This window comes from Narcine bancroftii, chromosome 13, assembly GCF_036971445.1.
Source record: "Narcine bancroftii isolate sNarBan1 chromosome 13, sNarBan1.hap1, whole genome shotgun sequence".
NCBI lineage: Eukaryota > Metazoa > Chordata > Chondrichthyes > Torpediniformes > Narcinidae > Narcine > Narcine bancroftii.
The window spans coordinates 79030769-79049892 of NC_091481.1; the positions used below are offsets into that span (position 1 = coordinate 79030769).

The 19124-nt window shown below is 46.9% G+C and overlaps 1 protein-coding gene across 1 annotated transcript in view; it reads right to left on the reverse strand.

Moving 5' to 3' along the window:
• Window positions 1-7344: 7344 nt before the first annotated feature.
• Window positions 7345-19124, reverse strand: part of LOC138748659 (actinia tenebrosa protease inhibitors-like) — a 43078-nt gene continuing 31298 nt past the window's right edge. The window contains exons 6-10 of the mRNA XM_069909211.1: window positions 18075-18245; window positions 14055-14105; window positions 13497-13667; window positions 10880-10948; window positions 7345-9485 (exon numbers count right to left, since the gene is read on the reverse strand). Of these exons, the coding sequence (XP_069765312.1) occupies window positions 9331-9485; window positions 10880-10948; window positions 13497-13667; window positions 14055-14105; window positions 18075-18245 (617 nt within the window). The 3' untranslated portion in view covers window positions 7345-9330. The remainder of the gene's footprint in view (window positions 9486-10879; window positions 10949-13496; window positions 13668-14054; window positions 14106-18074; window positions 18246-19124) is intronic.

Below are 19124 nucleotides of genomic sequence, written 5' to 3' on the forward strand. Positions count from 1 at the left end.
GGGGTGTAGGGATGTTACAGAGACAGGGAGCGGCGGCTGGAAATTGTACCCAGTGCTGTAGGTGAGGAGTCAAATTGGGAGGAATATGGGAATTTATGTGGGATTGGTGTAAGTGGGCCAAAGGCCCTGCTTCCCTGTTGCTCTGCCTGATTGATGTCAAACAAGCAGAAATATCCCCCCTCTCTGCGCAGTGTCTGGCATGTCAGAGGCACCGACTCCCCTCAACACTGAGCGAACAGTTCACAGCCTCACTGGAGTTACAGGCGAACATTCTCTGCACAGTCGGCAGAATTCCTCGCATTACCTTCTGTTTACACACAATTAAAACCTTCCTTCAGTCTCCCAGTGTTCGGGGAAAAATATGCAGCCTTGTCTGGGCAGGAAATGCCAGGGAGAGTGCGGACCCCTAAATTATTTCCAATTGGAAATGGCGTTGCTGCTCCAGGTCAAAGCTGAGTCAGAGGTGTCTCCTTTTTTAGGCACCGTTTGAATGCGCTGATGGAGAGATTGCTTAGCTCAGCCGTGGGAACTTTATGTTTGGCTCAGAATATTTTGAATACAAAATATGACAGAGAAAGAGAGAGAGAGAAGAGAGAGAGAGGAAAGAAAGAGAGAGAGGGAGGAAAAGAGAGAGGATGAAGGCGAGAAAGATTGAGATTGAGAGAACGAGAGAGAACGAAAGAGAGAAGGAAAGGGAGAATGAGAGGACCCCTCCCCCCCACAAACAGACAAGGCTCAGCCAGTCCTCCTCACTCACCGCCCCCATCCTCAGAATCTGCCAACGGTTGTCAAAGTGGTTCTGGGGTTTCCAGAGTGACACGGAGTCATTGACTGTCTGGTCCGCTGAGCTCTGTCAACCCACTGAACTCTCACTCCCACTGAGGGAGTGAGAGAGGAAGTGGAGGGAAGGGGGGGGGGGAGAAAGAGAGAGGGACTTAAACAACAGGATGATTTCCGATCACCTCTTTCACCCAACATACAGCCCTCAAAGTGCGACATACAGAAGAGATCCTTTGGCCCATATGTTCATGCTGACCATCAAGGATCCCATTGACATTGGTCTGTGGCCTTCGCTGCCTTGGATGTCCAGTCAGACACTTCTTGTCCACTACACTCTCTCTCATTTTGGGGGTAGACAGCAAAAGGCTCAGGGAACAATCCAGGGGAAAAGGTGGGAATTATGGAGCTTGGTGGGGTGATGGAAACTGGGGATACTTTGGATGGCAGGGAGCGCGGTAATCCCAGGGGTTGTAGGGTGGGCAGCAGTTACTTGGTCCCAGAGTGTAGGTGAAGGGGTTGAATCTGGTGGAGTTGGGAACATGGGGAGAAGAGATGAAGGAATGGGGTTGGCAGGATAGTTGCTAGGATAGGGTGATTCAATGAGATGATCCACTCACTCCAGCCCTTGTCCCCTCTAACATGAACCTAAAAACCAGCCCCTCAAGCTTGTTCCATGAAGCAAATTTTTAAATTTAGGCAATGCAGCACAGTTCCAGGCCATTTCGGCCCACAAGTCCAGACCACCAAATTTACACCCCTTTAACCTACACCTCCAGTATGTTTCGAAGGGTGGGAGGAAACCGGAGCCCCCCGGGGAAAACCCAGGGAGACCGCGCAAAATCCTTAAAGATACCGCAGGATTCTAATCCCACTCCTGATCGCTGGCACTGTAAAGGTATTGCACTAACCAACTCTGTCGCTAGTACCTTCTCTCTCCAGTTGCCTCACTTCCCGAGACCACCCGTAAATTGGAGGAGCAACACCTAAACGTACCAGAGCAGACGCGATGGACCAGGGGCCTACTTCTGCCCTTAGATCTTGTGCAAATTGAAGGGTGGCATGGTTAGTGTAGTGTTAATGCAACGCTGTTACTGCGCCGGCGACCAGGATTCAAATCCGAGGCTGTCTGTAAGGAGTTTGTACATTCTCCCCGTGTCTGCGTGGAATTCCTCCGGGTGCTCCGGTTTCCCCCCACCATTCAAAATGTGCCGGGGGTTTGGGGGGTGGGGTTTGTAAGCCTCGTGGGCAAAAGGGTCTGTTACAGTGCTGTGTATCTAAGATTAAATGTAATTTTTAAAAAATTTATATTCCATCTGGGATGGCATTAATGCAGACTTCTCCAGTTTCTGCTAGCCCACTCCCCATTCTCCCCCATCCCCCCGTCTCCTCTACTCTAGCTCTCTGCCCCCTTCCCTCTCCATTCACAGAGCCATCCCCCCTCCCCCTGATGTGCCCTCCCTCCCTTATCCACCTATTACCTCCTGCCTGTGGGACTGCCCCGCCCTCTCCCCCACCATTTTGTTCAGATGCCTGCCGACATTTTGCTTGTACCATGATGAAGGTTGGTTATGGATCTTTACCTTTGCTACATCCTGCTGAGTTCCTCCAGCATTGTATTTTTAACCTCATCCATCACTAATGTCCTTTGCACACAGTGTCCTGGCCAGCTGCATCACAATTGCTGCAGAGAAATGGATCCAAGGTCAATGTACAGGACCATAAGGGCGGCAGAGAGGATCAATGGAGTCTCCCTCCACCCCACCCATCGATTTGATACTGGGATCATTGTTTGAAGAGGGTGCGCGAAATCAGGGAGAACGTACGAACTCCTTACCGAGAGCACAGGATTCGAACCCTGGTTCAGTCCTTAACTGGTATTCCAACCGTGTATGACAAGAAGCCACACTGACTAGTTAGGCCTCTGGGCATCCCCGTAGGTGAAAGCCTCTCATTTGAGAATAAAGTGGGAGAGGGCACAAATCCCAAACAAGGCATCGTTAGCATAACGCTGATAGAGGGATTCAAATCCCGCGCTGTCTGTACGGAGATTGTATGTTCTCCCCTCGTCTGCAATGGGTCTCCTCTGGGGTGCTCCAGCTTCCTCCCATCCTTCAAAAAAAAATATACCGGGTTATATGTAGGTCATTGGGAGCACGGGCTCGTGGGCCGAAAGTGCCTGTTTCTGTGCTGCATGTCTAAAATCAGCAAGTGCCGGACATGTTCCTGTCACCAGCCAACCTGTGCTCACTCTCCTACCCTTTCCACTGCCCTTCGGGTCTCCGCCTGATTTTCTGAAGAAGGATTCTGGCCCAGGACATTGACTGCCTTCCAATTCCTTTGGATGCTGTGTGACCTGCTGAGTTTCCCCAGCATTTTTCTTTGCTGCACTGGACCCCAGCATCTGCAGATTTTGTGTCTACCTCCACTTAGCAAGTCAGTTGGTGCCTGCTTCAGGTCAGAGGATCTCACGACCCAGAGGGGCCCTTTGGCCCCTGATGTCCACACTGACCGCCATCTATTCTTCATCAAAGACTCTTCCCCAGAGCTCAAGTGTCCCTCTCACACACACACAGCAGCCCACACGGATCTGGATGGGGGTAGGACAGTCAGTGGGCAGAACTGCCTCATGGTCCTCGAGTCGAGAAGGGCGGAATTGGATAGGAACCCATGAGCGATCGGCGCAACACTGTAACACCGCCAGCGACACGGGTTCTAAGCCTGCACCGCCCGTACGTTCACCCTTGTTTGCGTGGGTTTCCGCCGGGTGCCCTAGCTTCCTCCCATTGTTCAAAATGTGCCGGGGTCGTAGGATAATTTGCTGTAATTGGACGGCACAGGGTCATGGGCCAGAAGGGCCTGTTACTGTGCTGTATGTCTAAATTTAAAAAAAGGACGAGGCTATGGTTAAATCCTGGGAAGGGATACAGAAAGCAAAGGGTGAACGAGGCAAAAGGGAGAGGTGGAAATCCTTCCATGATTGGAGAACACACAGTTGGCGTTACTGGCAGAGAATGTGGAGTGATTCAGCCAATGAATATAACAACTGCAGGTGGTGAACTTAGGAAACAAAAGAAATGCTGATGAAGGGTCTTTGACCTGAAACACGAGGGTTTTTTATATAAACCTGAATCAATCATTAACTGTTTGCCTCCCCACAGATGCTGCCTGACCCAGTATCTCCATCATTTCCCCTCTTCCTTTCACCAGGCCCGAAAGGTTGGTTACACTTTACTCCCTGTAGATGCTGCGGGACCTGCTGAGTTTCTCCACAACCCATGTCCACAGATTTTATTGATGAATTCTACTGATTGAAGCTAACGATTAATTATCCCTAATGTTATTGCAGAAGATCTGGATCCAGCCTTGCTCAACGTGGACGAGACAAAGGAGACGATTGTAGACTTCAGGAGGACCAGGAAACACCTCCCTCCACGACACATCAACAACTCTGTATTGGGGAGAGTGGAGGGCACCAAATTCCTTGGAGTTCACTTAACTAGTGACCTATCATGGACACTCAACATCTCCTCACTTGTCAGGAAGGCGCAACAGCACCTGCACTTCCTGAGAAGACTGAGGCATGCAAGGCCTCCGGCCACCATCATGCCAACCTTCTACAGGAGCTCCATCAAGAGTGTCCTGGCCAGCATACGTGAATGTATCTGTACTTAGAGGAAAATATAGATAGTATAGACAAGAATTAATAAGGGAAGGTAATGGAATAGAGAGAATAAGGAGGGAATTAAAAGAATGACCTTTGTGACATATGAAAAGTGAAATCTTTTCTGGGGGAGGCGGGGTGGGGGGAAATAGCGGTCACTGCAAAATCAGTTGACGCTTGCGAGTGGATTCGCAAATCCAAATGGAGAGGGGAGATGTGGTTGTCCGACAAGGGATAAAGGACAACTCAGGAGGTGAATGGGAGATTGGGAATAAATAAGATAGAAATAGGAGAATAAGGAAAATGTTGGATGTTGTAGGAATGTTGTCTTATAAAGAGTTGAAAATAAGAAAACAGAAATGGAAAAGGAGGAAAGGTAATGATGGAAAAACGGAAAGAGAAGATAAACAAAATATAAAAGGGCTACGCTGAACTATATGTCTTTAAATATTAATGGAATACATAACCAAATTAAAAGGAAGAAACTACCAAATTTAAATGAATAAATGTATTCCATTAGAAAAAATAACATATTGGTTAAGAAATAATATTGAAATATTCGAACAAGTATAGGAGCCTTACATTAAATACAATAGCGAAAACCTACCGGGGACAAACATTACCTAAGTTGATGGAAGGAGAAGGAAAGAAAAGAATGGACTCAGTAGAATTTCTGGTGTAATTTTGTTGAATGACAACATTGTCTGACTGGATTAATGCAACCTAGATTGTATACCTAAAATGGATGAGAGGGGGGGTGGGGGGGTGGTTTGGGAGGAAAGGGGGGGGGGAGAAAAAGTCACTGTATATGTGTGAAAAAGAAATTGTGTATATCATGGCTAATGTGATTTATGGTGTGAAAAATAAAAAAATTAAAAAAAAAAAAAAAAAAAAAAAAAAAAAAAAAAAGAGTGTCCTGGCCATCTGCATCACAATTGCTGCAGAGAAATGGATCCAAGGTCAATGTACAGGACCATAAGGGTGGAAGAGAGGATTAATGGAGTCTCCCTCCACCCCACCCATCGATTTGATACTGGGATCATTGTTTGAAGAGGGTAAGCGAAATCACTGAGGACCCCTCCATGCAGCATCTTTCAGCTACTTCCGTCAGGAGAGAGATCAAAGAGGATCAGAGCCAGCACCACTAGGCTGAGGAATAGCTTCTTCCCGCGGGCGGTGAGGCGCACCCTTCGAGACGCTCATATTCACAAACCTGTATTTATTTGTCGATCTGAATACTTGTCCTGCATCTGTATCGTTTGTTTGTCTGTGTGTGTTCTGTCTGGTGGTGTGTATGCATACTTTGCACCGAGGACCAGAGTTGGTCTTGTACAAGCGGATGATATAAAACTTGAATTTGACTTTCAATCTAATTTCCAATTGTTGTGAAGTTGTTCTTCAGCCCCCTCTGGTGGATCTGCCGGTGACCATCTCCGTTCAGTCAAAAACATGCAGACACACACACTGATGTAGAACCGATATAAACATTGTCTCACAAATAGTCAGTCTTACAGCGTTATTATGAGCAGTTCATCAGTCATTCAGCATTCTCACTGCCTGTGGAAAGAAGCTGGTCCTCGGCCTGGTGGTGCGGGCTCTGATCCTCCTGCATCTCTTCCCTGACGGGAGCAGCTGAAAGATGCTGTGTGTGGGGCTGGAAGGGATTTTGCGTGGCCCCTTCGGACAATGATCCTGGTAGACCACGTCGAGGAGGAGGGGGTGGGGAAGGGAGACTCCAGTGACCCTCTCTGGCCCCCTCTTATGGTTCTGCGGATTAGCCTCCGACCCATCGCTCTACAGCAGCCGGCTTAGCCAAAAGGTACGGCCAACAAATCCAACTCCTTCTGCTTGGCAGCTTTCAGATATGGTCTGGGAGAAGGTGGAGAGTGTCATTGAACCTGGAAAACCCACAGACGTCACCGACCCAGTGCGATCAGGACTTGTACGAAATTGCACTCCGTGTCCCTACTCTGTGGAGAAATCATGAAGCACTGGAGGAAATTCAACTGGTCTCGCAGCGCCCACAGGAGATAAAGGTTCTATTATTGTCATGTAGAATGCAACATACAGGAAATTCTTTGTTTACCGGAGCCCTGCTAAGCAAAAAACAGGCATGCATTTGAATTGAAGATGAGGGAGAGAAAGGGGGAAGAATCCGGACAAACAGGCAAAAGGTGTTAATTTTGATACAGGAGGAAAGGTGCTCTGTGAAAAGAGAGAGTGAAAAGGAGAGAGAGAGAGAGAGAGAGAGAGAGAGAGAATGAGACCAGTGCTTTTAAAACTACCCCCCAAACCCACATTCCACCTAAAGTAATCCCTATGCCATAGGTGCTCTGTGATTAGTAAGGCATTACTTAAGGTGGGATGTGAGTGGGAAGGGAAGGTTGACAATCACTGCTCTAGATCCAACTGAACCCGTGCACATAATGAGTCAATGAGGGACAATTAAAACCATTTTCTTCCCACTCACATACCACCTTAAGCTATCCCTTACTAATCACAGAGAACAAGGCATAGGGATTGCTTAAAGTGGATTTCGGGGGGCAGTTTGAAAATCACTGAACTAGAGGAAAGGAGTTGGGGGAAGAAGATTGTTGGGGACGGGGGTGGTGGGCTGGTTTCTAACAGAAATCAGTGAAGTCGATGTTAGTGCCATCCGGTTAGAGGGTGCTCAGTTGGAGGTGCTGTACCTCCAATTTGTAGGTGGTCTGTCTGGCAGCGCACAAGACCATGGACAGACATGTCGGCGAGGGGAACAGGATGGGGAATTGAAGTGGGTGACCACACTATTGTTACAGTCTGCGTATTATCCACCGTGAACTTTGTGGGGCCTACGACATCCAGCAGTAGACACTGGGGAGGCACGGGCAAAATGTTTTTTTGTAAAGAAAACCGAAGCAAAATGTTTTAAAAAGGTTTTATTAAAATTTAGTAAAGGATCCAAAATTGTGTAAAGTCCCAATCACCTGAGATATTTAATTTCTACATGCGAAGTTGTTTTTAAAACACACACACACACACACACACACACACACACACACACACACACACACACACACACACACACACACACACACACACACACACACACACACACACACACACACACACACACAAAATACAACAACTTAATTCAACAGTGCCCCACACCCATTGCTACAATCTCCCAAGGCTGGAAACTAATGTCTCTTGCATTTGTAATTGATTTGCAAGATACTTATACATGGAAAGATCTCCTTCAAAGTCTCAAAGGTGTAGAAAATGGAGATTGCAAATGCATCCTAAATTATTGTAAGTCATTATCCAATGTAGAACAACCGCGCGTTCTCCAGGAGGCCGAAAGGTAGGGATTCTCCAGTCATGGTGGCCAGACTGAAGGGCTGGCAGCAACCAGAAATTCAGGAGATGGCTAGTTGATTTTCACACCCCCCCTCCCATGATTAAAATTTGGATTACACATTTCTCTACAGACTAACGACTTTCAAACTTTTGCAAAGCATCAAACTTGCCACACAACCCAGAGACAGAGGGGAGAGGGCAGAGGGCAGAGGACATCGCGTTGTTCAGGAGCACAGACTGGATTGGTGCCATGGTCCTTGAGAGACTGAGCAGGCAAACAAACTACATCAGTGGGAAGGGGGCAAGACTTAAAAATACGCAGCGGGAAAACAGTAATTGGCGGCTAACCTTGTCGGTGTTGACAAGTGAATGGTGCTGATGGTGTCACAGTTGGGATACATCCAAACTTTCATTTATGCATCTCTCATACAATTCTCACTTCGAAACATCGAACAGTTTTGAGAATCAACTTCCTGAGAAGCAGTCAGAATCAACTGCAAACCCCTACTGGTCTTTGTGGGCCCTACGCTGGAGCAAGGTGGGGGGCAGGTGTCTAGTGTTTAAGGCTTCTTGCGAAGTGACCAGGCATCCAGCATTTAGGGTGCTGAGTAACCGCAGCTGATGACACATTCAACCACCTCCATCACATCTTCCTTTGCTCGACTGAAGTGGAGTCTGCTTGTCCTCTCACCCAATGTCAACATGATCTCAGGTTCAGACAGGTCTTCACCCCAACACAATCTCAAGGGGATATATCCAAACTGGGTGAAGCTTTGAGAGTTAACTCATGGTTTGACAAGATTTGTGGTTATAAATCCATTGAAAAGAATGGAAAATGTTTACAGGTCAGCCAGGTTTGTCTCAGTTATAGTTGTAGACCATATGTAAAGCCAGTGTACTGGTCAGTCAGTAGGACCTTCAGCCTGAATGGTACATACCTGACCAAGATTCAGCAGTAACGCGGGAAATAAACCAATACCAAAAACCAACCTGGCAGAATTTCTTTAGCCGAATTTACGTGGGCAACCAACAGTTACACTCTATCTTGTTTCTACAGGAAGTGTAACCCATGAGCAGATTCCCAAAGGACGCGAGGTTCCTGTCGTCTGTCCAATGCATTCCTACAATCATTACGTTACAGCAATAAAGATTCCAGTGAACAAATAGAGGTAAAACCACAACCCTGGAAAACTGGAGGTAAGCGCAGGGTTTGGCCTAGTTATAGACAGAAATAAAAACCATTCAACCGTGGATAGAAATTCTTCAGTTGATCGAGACGAGTCTCATCTCGGCCAAGGCCGCATGAAGCCAGAGATGGGGCAGATCCAACCTCTGACCCCCTGCCAGCTGACGACAAAGGCAATTACTACAGTGAAGACAAACCTTCATCAGAATCTAAGCAAAAAAAAAACATTACGACAGAAAAAAGTTTATGGAAGAGGTAACAACAGCTAAACAGTACAGACCACTCTGTGAGTTATGAGGCTGATTGCTAAAATGTGTTTCCTTTTGCCAGTCAAAAATGGCAGGCTTCTCCTCCGCCGCACGCCCTAGGCTGTGTGGATAAGGGTCTCCTTGTCCTCCTCAGAGCGGTTGCGATGGAAGGAGACCACGTGGTCAGTCCTTGTCAGCTTGATGATGAAGTAGATGACACCGCCGAGAAGTATCAGGATGCAGACCACCAGTAGCCCCACCATGACGACGACTGTGGGAAGAAGGGAAGAGAAATATGAGTTCACACCGCTGACCATCAGCGGGGGGGGGGGAGGACGGAGACAGAGAGCCGTCGACTACCTGCAGAAGCCCACCTTGCTAAAGGCACCCTCCTCCACCCGACGCAAGATTTCTCAAATTCCAGCTGGGGGAAGCAGGTATGGTTGAGCCACGTGAAAGGGTAGTGGAGTCACGTGGAGACTTGCGGGCAGTAAAATTCTCCCCCTGAAGGGGCAGACTTCTACCACAACCAGATGGGTTCACAAGTCGCGGTGGCTGAGATCGGCTTCATTCCAGGATGGCTTCCCCAGCTGTGGGGAGATTCGAACTCAGCACCCTCTTGCTTGGTGCTTTAATAATTTCGCTGCTACCCCACTGCAGCCCCGCTTGGAACCACCTTCAGGGACCCTTCAGACTTCAGCTCCTGAGGCCCTCCGGTCACCATCCAACTCTGGCTCGGTGGAAGTCGAGAGATTTAGTTGGAATTGTTTTGAGTTAATAAGAGCCCTGAACTGGGATGAGGAAGGACCCATTTGCTTTGGCTCACACGCAGCATTAGGGCAATCCAGGACATTCAGCCCAAACTGTCCATGCTCCTCATACTGCTCTTCAGCCACATCCTCTATCCCTTCCACCCCGAGGTTATTCCTTAGCACGGTTAGCGTCGGAATTATTTCAGTGCCAGAAAATCTAGTTTCGGACCTGGCGGTGTCTGGTTAGGAGTTTGCACGCTCTCCCCACGTCTGTGTGGGTTTTCCCCAGGTGCTCCAGTTTTACCCCCACCCTTCAAAACGTATCGGGGGGTTGTAGGTTAATTGGGCGGCATGGGTTTAAATAGCTGGAGGAGACTTCTAAAATTATGTCAGTAATGTTTAAATTTAAACAAAATGTTAACATTTAAGTCCTTTGGGTTCCTCAATGGGAGCGCGCTCCACCTGTCCCACACTTTCTAGGGGAGGAGGTTTCCCCAAATCCCCCTCTGCCCACTAGCGCTTCTGCAGTCAGTGTTGTGACCCTCCCCCAGCACCTTCCCCAATGTCCAATGGACAGGTTAACACAGGCTCAGGGGAGTCGAGGCCATTTCCTTTCACCCGGAGGGTAGTGGGAGCCCGTCACTCCCTGCTGGAAATGACAACGGGCACACCCAACCCTCAACCTCTTTCGGAGATTGCATCGACAAGCTGGGAACCATTGGCCAACGAGGGTCTGATGGGCTGAATGACCTCTCCTGCAATTCTTCAGCTTCTTTCACCAGACCACCTTCGGATCGGACTAAAATTTGCTGCCTGTGGCCATTCCAGTTGCTGCTACCCTAACTTGCCCCAGGTTTCCCCTCTATTTTGGCCCCATGCATGCAGGACAGTTGGCTGCTTGTGTGGAGCTTACCGTATACACGATGGTGAAACGCGGCCTGATGCTGTTTATGGGTTTCTCCATCACCGTCTTCCCAGTTACCTACAAGAGTCAAAGACAAAATAGCGAGCCGGTGATTAAACTGTTCCGTAAAAATTCAACCCCCTCTAGGCGACACAGTTAGCCTAGCAGTCAGCACGAAGCTGTTACAATGCCAGTGACAATGGGTTCGAATCTGACCTCGGGTTTGGGCATTCTCCCCGCGTCTCTATGTGGATTTCCACTGGGTGCTCCAGTTTCCCCCCTCTCTTCAAAACGTACAGGGGCTGTAGGTTAATTGGATGTAATTGGACGGCACGGGCTTGTGGGCCTAAAGGATCTGATACCGTGCTGTATGTCTAAATTTAAATCATTGTGCCTGCAGAGCTGAAAATTCCAGGGATTACATACTCTACTTTCGATAGGCTGAGTCTGCCGGTGGAATTGAGAGTAGTTTGAGGAGATTCGTTATGTCACCAAAGGCTCTCGAAAACCTCTACAAGTGAATTCCAGCTGGTTGCATCACTCTCTGGCATGGAGGTGCCAACACTCAGGACAGAAGAAAAAAAAACTCCAGAGGGTTGTCAACTCGGCCTGTGACATCACGGCCACCAGTCCTCACTCCATCGAGGACATCTACAAGAGTTGGTGTCTTAAGAAAGCAGCCTCGATCCTCAAGGCCCATCAACCGGGCCCACCCACTTCATTCAACTCCCATTGGTAAAAAAGGTCCAGGAGCCTGAAGATGAGCACTCAGCGGCACAAGGACGGCTTCTTCCCCTCCGCCATCAGATTCCTGAATGGACAATGAACCAGACACTGCCTCACTTCAACTTTTCATGGACTATTTTTATTTATTTTCGTAAGGTGGTTTATATAAAACATTTACAGTGTGAGGCTGCTACAAAACAACGGATTTCTTTCTGACTCAGTAGTGACTCTCTGTGCATCAGATCTCAGTCTTCCAAAACACACTCTGAGAAAAAAAAACGTAGTAAAGCAAAGAACATTCCGTTCCACATGTGATAATTCAGCAAGACTAAAACTGATTAAATTAAAAAAATTTAGACATACACCACGAGTTTCGACCCACGAGTTTGTGCCGCCCAATTTATACCCAATTGATCTACATTTTGAACAGTGGGAGGAAACTGGAGCCCCCAGAGAAAACCCACGTAGACACGGGGAGAATGTACAAACTCCTCACAGACAGTGCGGGATTCGAACCCCAGTCCCGATCGCTGGAGCTGTAAAGGCGTTGCACTAACCACTACGCCAACTGCCGCCCCATTGAGAAGAAGAACAACAACTACCTCATATTTGGCAAAGACAGTAAAAAAACAATTAACCATTGGGTAAGGGGCACATCCCAGTATAACGAATCCAAAGAAACATTTTATGTACTTGTATGGAGAAGTTCGATCAAATATTCTGGGAAAACTGGAAATTGGTCTGAATAAATATGCAACCAGTGAGCCATGTGGCAGACTCTCTTGTGGTGAGATCAGCTGCAGGTGGCAGTGCCTCTTGCTGTAACGGAGTTCTCATACTTTGCAAAGCAACAATAAAGCATTTGGCAGCTGTATTTGTTTGTCAACTATTTGCACGTCCACATTAACCGCTCCGTGTTCAGTAACAGGAAGAGGGCATTGGATGGCCACAGGAAGGAGTAACCGATGTCCTTGAAGAAATGCATCATCCCATCCAATTTGAATCATTTAAATCACTATGTATTAATCTTTCTTATTTTGAACAAGACAATATGTATAATTTTTAATGTGTGTGTGAAAATTTAAATAAAATTTTCCATAAAAATACCCCCATTGTTTTAATTGTCCCTCATGGACTCGTTATGTGCACGGTTTCAGAACTCCAAAGGAAATGGGGCAATGACCATTTTTCTCAAGCAAAATATTTCAGTAACAATTAGGTCTAGAGCAGGGGTTCTCAACCTTCCCTTTCCATTCACATCCCACCTTAAGCAATCCCTTACCAATCACAGAGCATTGATGGCAGATTTTTAATTTAGACATCCGTGCCGTACAATTGACCTGCAAAATGACCTGTTACTGTGCTGTAGGTCTAAATTAAAAATTAAAAGGTTTGGCCACCCCTGGCATTCATCCAGGTGCCTCGCCAGTCAGCGAGGGCGATCAGGTCTCTCCATCCCTCATGATCTCCCGAATTGTCATTGTAACTTCCCCAGTTCTCCTTCGGAGAAGGCTCCGTCTTTGAGCTGAGACTGTAGTCGATGTTGAGTTCATGATTATACAAGGGAAAAAAATTCTGAAGTGGTTTCCCATTGCCTTCTTCAGTTGCAGTTTCCGTACTGGACGGGTCACCCTGGCCATTGATTCATCTGCCCAGCATTTTTAGTTTTACAACCATAAATTCCAATCTGTAGAATGTGCTTGTAAAAACCATCCACTGTCTACAATCCATGGGTTCACGTGACCCTGATGTGATATGTGAGTCGTAAGGTTTGAAGACCACTGGTATAGAATACATGTCTGTGTGTTTGGAGCAAGTCAAATTTCGATGCATCTCTACTTGTGCATATGACAATAACTCTCATTGTCTGATCTCACGTTGATTGTTATTGGGTACTGACCTGTCTTTCCCGAGCACCTGGCCAGGCAAGTGGACTCCGAGACATAGCTGTTCTTGTTCCCTTTGCAGCCGCCGTAGGTGAAACGCTGGCAGGTCTGGCTTGCAGGGTTGTAGTACCAGCGAGGGAAGGCAGCACGGCAGGGGCCAGTCACTGCCGGAGCAAAGCAGGAGGCTGCAGCGACAAGATTCAGCATTCAGTAAAACACTCGCTCGACCCTGAACCCAGGCCCCCTCTGACAACCTCTCACACAAGTGATATTTAAAAAAAAATTTAGATATACAGCACGGTAACAGGCCATTTCGGCCCATGAGTCCATGCTGTCCAATTTACACCCAATTAGCCTACACCCCCGGTACGTTTCGAATGGAGGGAGGAAACCGGAAAACCCATGCAGACACGGGGAGACACGTAGAAACTCCTTACAGAGCAAGATTCGACCCCCGGTCCTGATCACTGGTGGTTTTACCATATTTAGCTTCAGGACGAATTTAGCAGAGTGAAGGGTTGCGCTAACCGCCACATCAACCGTGCCTCATATCAACCGCACAAGTGTCCTACCTTCATCATCTGCATCAGAGAGCTTCAGAGCCCTTGGCTTGGTGAGAACCTCTACAAAAAAAAACCCTCATTATGCACCAGGTCTTCAACAAAACATTTCTGGCAGAGTTAAATATTCATGTTATCTGGGATTCAGCATTCAGTAACCTCAAAAAAGTAACCAGAAAAAAAATTACAGAAAATAAATAGATAAAAAAATACAGAAAATTGGTGCACCACACCGTTAGTTCTCCATTCACGCAACATGCAGTCTCAAGCAACCAGAAAATTCACTTTATCCGCCATCTACCAATTCCTATAGGTGCCGGATACAGTGGTTTTACCATATTTAGCTTCAGGACGAATTTAGCAGAGTTTACCACAGAACAACACTGAGATAGACTTATGGGGGCTTTTCACAAGCTTCTGAAAAGAGGACATTTAAAAAAATTTAGACACAGGCCCTTCCAGAGCATGATCTCGTGCTGCCCAATCATATCCAATTGACCCACAACCCCAGTACGTTTTGAAGGGTGGGAGAAAATCGAAGCCCCCGGAGAAAAGACACGGGAAGAACATACAAACTCCTTACAGAGAGCGTGGGACTCGAACCCAGGCCACAGTGTTGCGCTAACCGTGCCGCCCAAAAGGAAAGTTTGGAAGGGAATTGCAGAACTTGGGAATCTAGACAAGGTCAATGCAGGTCACGAGGGGTCAAGCTGGAGGATGGCACGGGCAGGGGAAGAGCATAAAGGGACGTGCAATGTTAATGCAGGAGGCAGAGCAGGCTGGAGAATCTGACAAGGGCAGAGTGCCAGGAAGGTCCGAGATTGGTCGTAGGTACGAGGACTTGAGAAAAGAGGTGTGATGGAAGTGAAAGGATTCAAAAAAGAAATAAACTCCCAACACAGGGAAATCTGGATGAAAAGCAACATTGGGCGGGCACTCAAGAAACTAGTGTTTTCGGTGTGGTAAAGAAATAGGTACTTTTTTTCATTCGATTTGGATTTACCCTAAGCTTAAAAGTTTTTGGCTACAAATTAAATTGTTTTTAGAACAGGTATTAAAAGTGAATTGACCTTTTGATCCATTATTATTTTTATTAGGAGATATTAAGTCAATTGCTTTAGGATTGAGATTGACTATGCATCAAATTGAACTTTTACGTTTGGCTTTGGCTATTTATAAAAAAAAATGTTTAGCTATTACACGGAAATCTGATTTGGTTTTTTATGAAAAGCTGGCGTAATGAAATGAAAGCTTGTATTCACATACTTTGAGAGATAAACATTATTAAAGTTTGGAGCCCATATTTGAAAATTATTAGTGTTAAAATTTGATCTCTCGGTTCGCTTCGATGGGTGCAGATAAAAAGTTTAAATATGATTGCATTTGTTAATAATCTCCTTTTCTTTCTTTTGTAGGTGGGTAAGAAAATTAGTTGTTTTTAATATGTATTAATGATATTCTGTTTATATCAAGATACTGTAATTAATGTTATGTTATGTGATTTTAAAATTTTAAATAAAATATTAAAAATAAAGAAATTGTGGAGCTGCCGCTGGTGAGGACCCGCAGAGGTGACATAGCACTCCCACGGGGTCCAACCAGCCAGTCCAACCACTGTCGGCTCTGTGTAGGCTTTAAGCAGCCTGTTAAAGGAGCCGACGGTGGTCGCTTTTAAAATCCCACCACCTCGGGGTGTGGGCCCAAGGTGGCGGCACCTGCGTTGGGCAAGCGGCCACGAGGGGCTGCAGGGTCTGGGGAAGCAGGGAACCAGAAAGCAGGGGGGGGACCACCCCCATCCTCCCCACATTTGAGAGGGAGAAGCTGAGGGGATGGCGGCGGGCCTGCAAGGGGCTCGGAGGCTGATTAACGCCAGGGCAGCGGGATATTGGTGCCATGAGGCGAAGAACCCATGCAGGCTGCAGGCGACTGTGGTCAAAGAACTCACACCAGGTTCCGGACTGCTGGAGACCTTCTGAAGGAGTACCAGGTATTGGAAATGAGATGCGAGAGAGCGTCAAGGGTGCTGAAGGTTTCCTGATTGTGTAAGAAGTTTGGATCAGGAGGTCAGATTGCCAATAGTTTGGACTGAAGTTTGCCTGGCTTCGGGAGCACTAGAGGCAAATCTACAGACACTCGGTGACTCCTGGTTTGGTGGGGGGGGGGAACGACTCTCTTTTGCTTCTCTTTGTCTGACTGTAAGGGGCGCTGTGCAATTTCTGCTGCTGGCAATCTAAAGGAAATATATTTTCAGTTTTATTATACATAATAAAATAATCTTGAATTTTGAAAGAGGTTAGATAGCATCTATATAGAGAACCAATCCTATCCCTAGACACTGCACGACCTGCTGGGTGAGAAGTTCTGTTCAGTCACTGGTTCTCTTCACGTGGATTGTGGAGGGTCACGCGAGCTCTCCGCCTGGAACCTGGTGGGATTGTGGAGGGTCACGTGACCTGAGCGACCGGAACCTGGCGGGAGTGTAAAGGGTTATGTGATCTCTGTCTGGAACCTGGTGGGATTGTGGAGGGTCACATGACCTCGCTGTCTGGAACCTGGTGGGAGTGTGGATCGCGGAGGGTCACGTAGCCTCTCTGCCTGGGACTTCGTTGAAAGTCGCATGATCTGCTAATCAAGGTTGGACTCTGCCCACCCATTAGAGCACACAACCACTGGCCTCTTCAATCACCTAGTGATTACGTGGGCCGGACCCTCAACTCCATCACGTGCAGTACCTCTTTTGCTCTTCGGTTCTGGGATAGAACCTGCTGTGGAGATCACCATATTTGACTTGAAAAGGCTCACTGCTACTGTCGCTGACCAAGACTGTGGCAAACATGCAGTCGTGAAGGAGTCGAATGCACTTTTCAGGACATACATAGGTGGATAGAACATCCCACAAGAGTTTCCTTGATAATGACTGAGTCAAAGACTTTGGTGAGGTCGATGAAGGCCATATTCAAAGGTTGAAGGTGTTCACGACATCTTTCTTGCAGTTGTCACATTGTGAAGATCAGGTCGATCTTAATGTGGAAACTATTGTGGAATTTCCCTGTTCGCAACAGCAGGAAAGACCCTCTCCCACATCATCAAAAACTGGCTCAAGCCTTGAGCCGAGAAGATCCTTCCGGAGACACAAGCCAGTTTTAGATGATCACGTGGAACATCAACTAGATCTCACACCTCAAACATTACATCATAGTAAATCGGAAATCTCAAATCTGTGTTTTAGGTGTGGCATAAATATTGGTTCTACCTGGTTACACATGAAATCAAGACCTTGTTGGATAAATTTGGGGGAAATATGAAGGGAAGTTATGGGGGTCGACTTCCCTCTTGATCCGCAAATGTTCCTTCTGAAGAATTTGGCCATCATGAATGTTAACTTCCCCAAAAGTAAATCCAAATCTATTAAAATCACTTTGGCAATAGCCAGGAAATGTCTAGCGGTAATGTGGAAATCCGATTCTCTCTTAGAGACTGATCGTTGGAACATGAAAATGAAAAGTTGTAAAAACCCCTGGAGAAAATTACATAATCTTAGAAATGAGTATAAGATGCTCGTCAATATTTCCCATCCTTATCCGAATTGTTTAAATGCCCGGAGAGTTTATTCTATTTGTTATTTTATGTTTAATTTTTATCCCTTATTAGTAATTTAATATTTATTTTTATTTTTTTGATCACATTAAATGTTGATGCCGGCTCTGACCCCTTTGTCCTCCTCTCCCCCTCTGTCCACTGGTTCTTTTCCTTTCCCTAATGGAACAGAGGGGTCATTTCTCGGCTTAATGTGCATTTAAAGGATATAATTTTTTGGTACATATTTCCATATACATTCATTGTGTGTGTGTGTTTGTATATGTATACGTGCGTGTGTTTGCAAGTATGTGTTTGCTCGTGCGTATATGTGGGGGTGTTTGTGTACATGTATGTGGGTGTGTTTGTATACGTGTGCACGTGCGTGTGTATACACGTATGTGTACTATTCTCCTCTTAATATTAAATAAAGTAGGATAAAAAGACTACACTCACCCTTCTGTCCTGTGCAGCTGGTCAGGCACTGCTGCTCATCCTCGTAGTTGTTCCGGTTACCTTTGCAGCCCCCGTAGATGAATTTATGGCAGGATTGGGTCACAGGGTCAAAGTACCAGCGAGAGAAGGCAGCGCGGCAAGGTCCAACTTCACTCGGTGCCGTGCAGCTATCTGTAAAACACCAGCATGGTCTGAGCAGTGGAGAATCAAGGGAAAATAGTGCCTCTGGCAAGCACTGAAATTGCATTCCCCCGCCCACCGTAGAAACTTACTTAGTTCACCCCGCAGCCATTCCTCACCTTTCGTCGCTGCCTCCTCGCTCTGTGATGTGCTCCTTGTCCTCTCATTCTGCTGGCCTCCATGCCGTGTGTATGCCTGACTCTGTGTGGGTGGGTGGGTGGGTGTGTGTGTGTGTCTGTCTCTGTGTGGGTGGGTGTGTTTCTGTGTGGGGGTGTGTGTTTCTGTGTGGGGGTGTGTGTGTGTCTGTCTGTGTGTGTGTGAGTGGGTCTCTGTCTGTGGGTGGGTGTCTGTGGGTGCCAGAGCCCTGAATCTATGCAAATTGAAAAGGCACTAACCTCCCAGAGATTTCCCCCCCCCATCCCACCCATTCCCACGACAAATGCTCTCCCTCCTGCCACCAAGTCTCGGGAAAGTGTTTTGTTTTGGAGATATGCTCCTGCTCCAGTGATCCATATACCAGTGGCCTGGAGGAAGTCGTGGCACGGAACCACCGCCTGGAATAGACATCCGACTTCTAACAGCAAAGCCCACATGCAGATAGGTGGAACTCTGCCCATTCCTTAAACCAGGAGTTCCCAACCTTTTTGTTCCCCTGTACCCCTTGGGCATTTTTATAGGTTTCCATGTACCCCTAAAAATGAAGGATAAAAAAACCACGATGTTGTGCAATCTGACTGCAGATTACAACACCTGTAGTGGTTATTCTCTCAGACCCAATGTACCCCCTGAAAAGTGCAAATGTACCACTGGGGGTACGTACCCCAGGTTGGGAACCCCTGCCTTAAAAAACACTCACCACTGACTTGGATA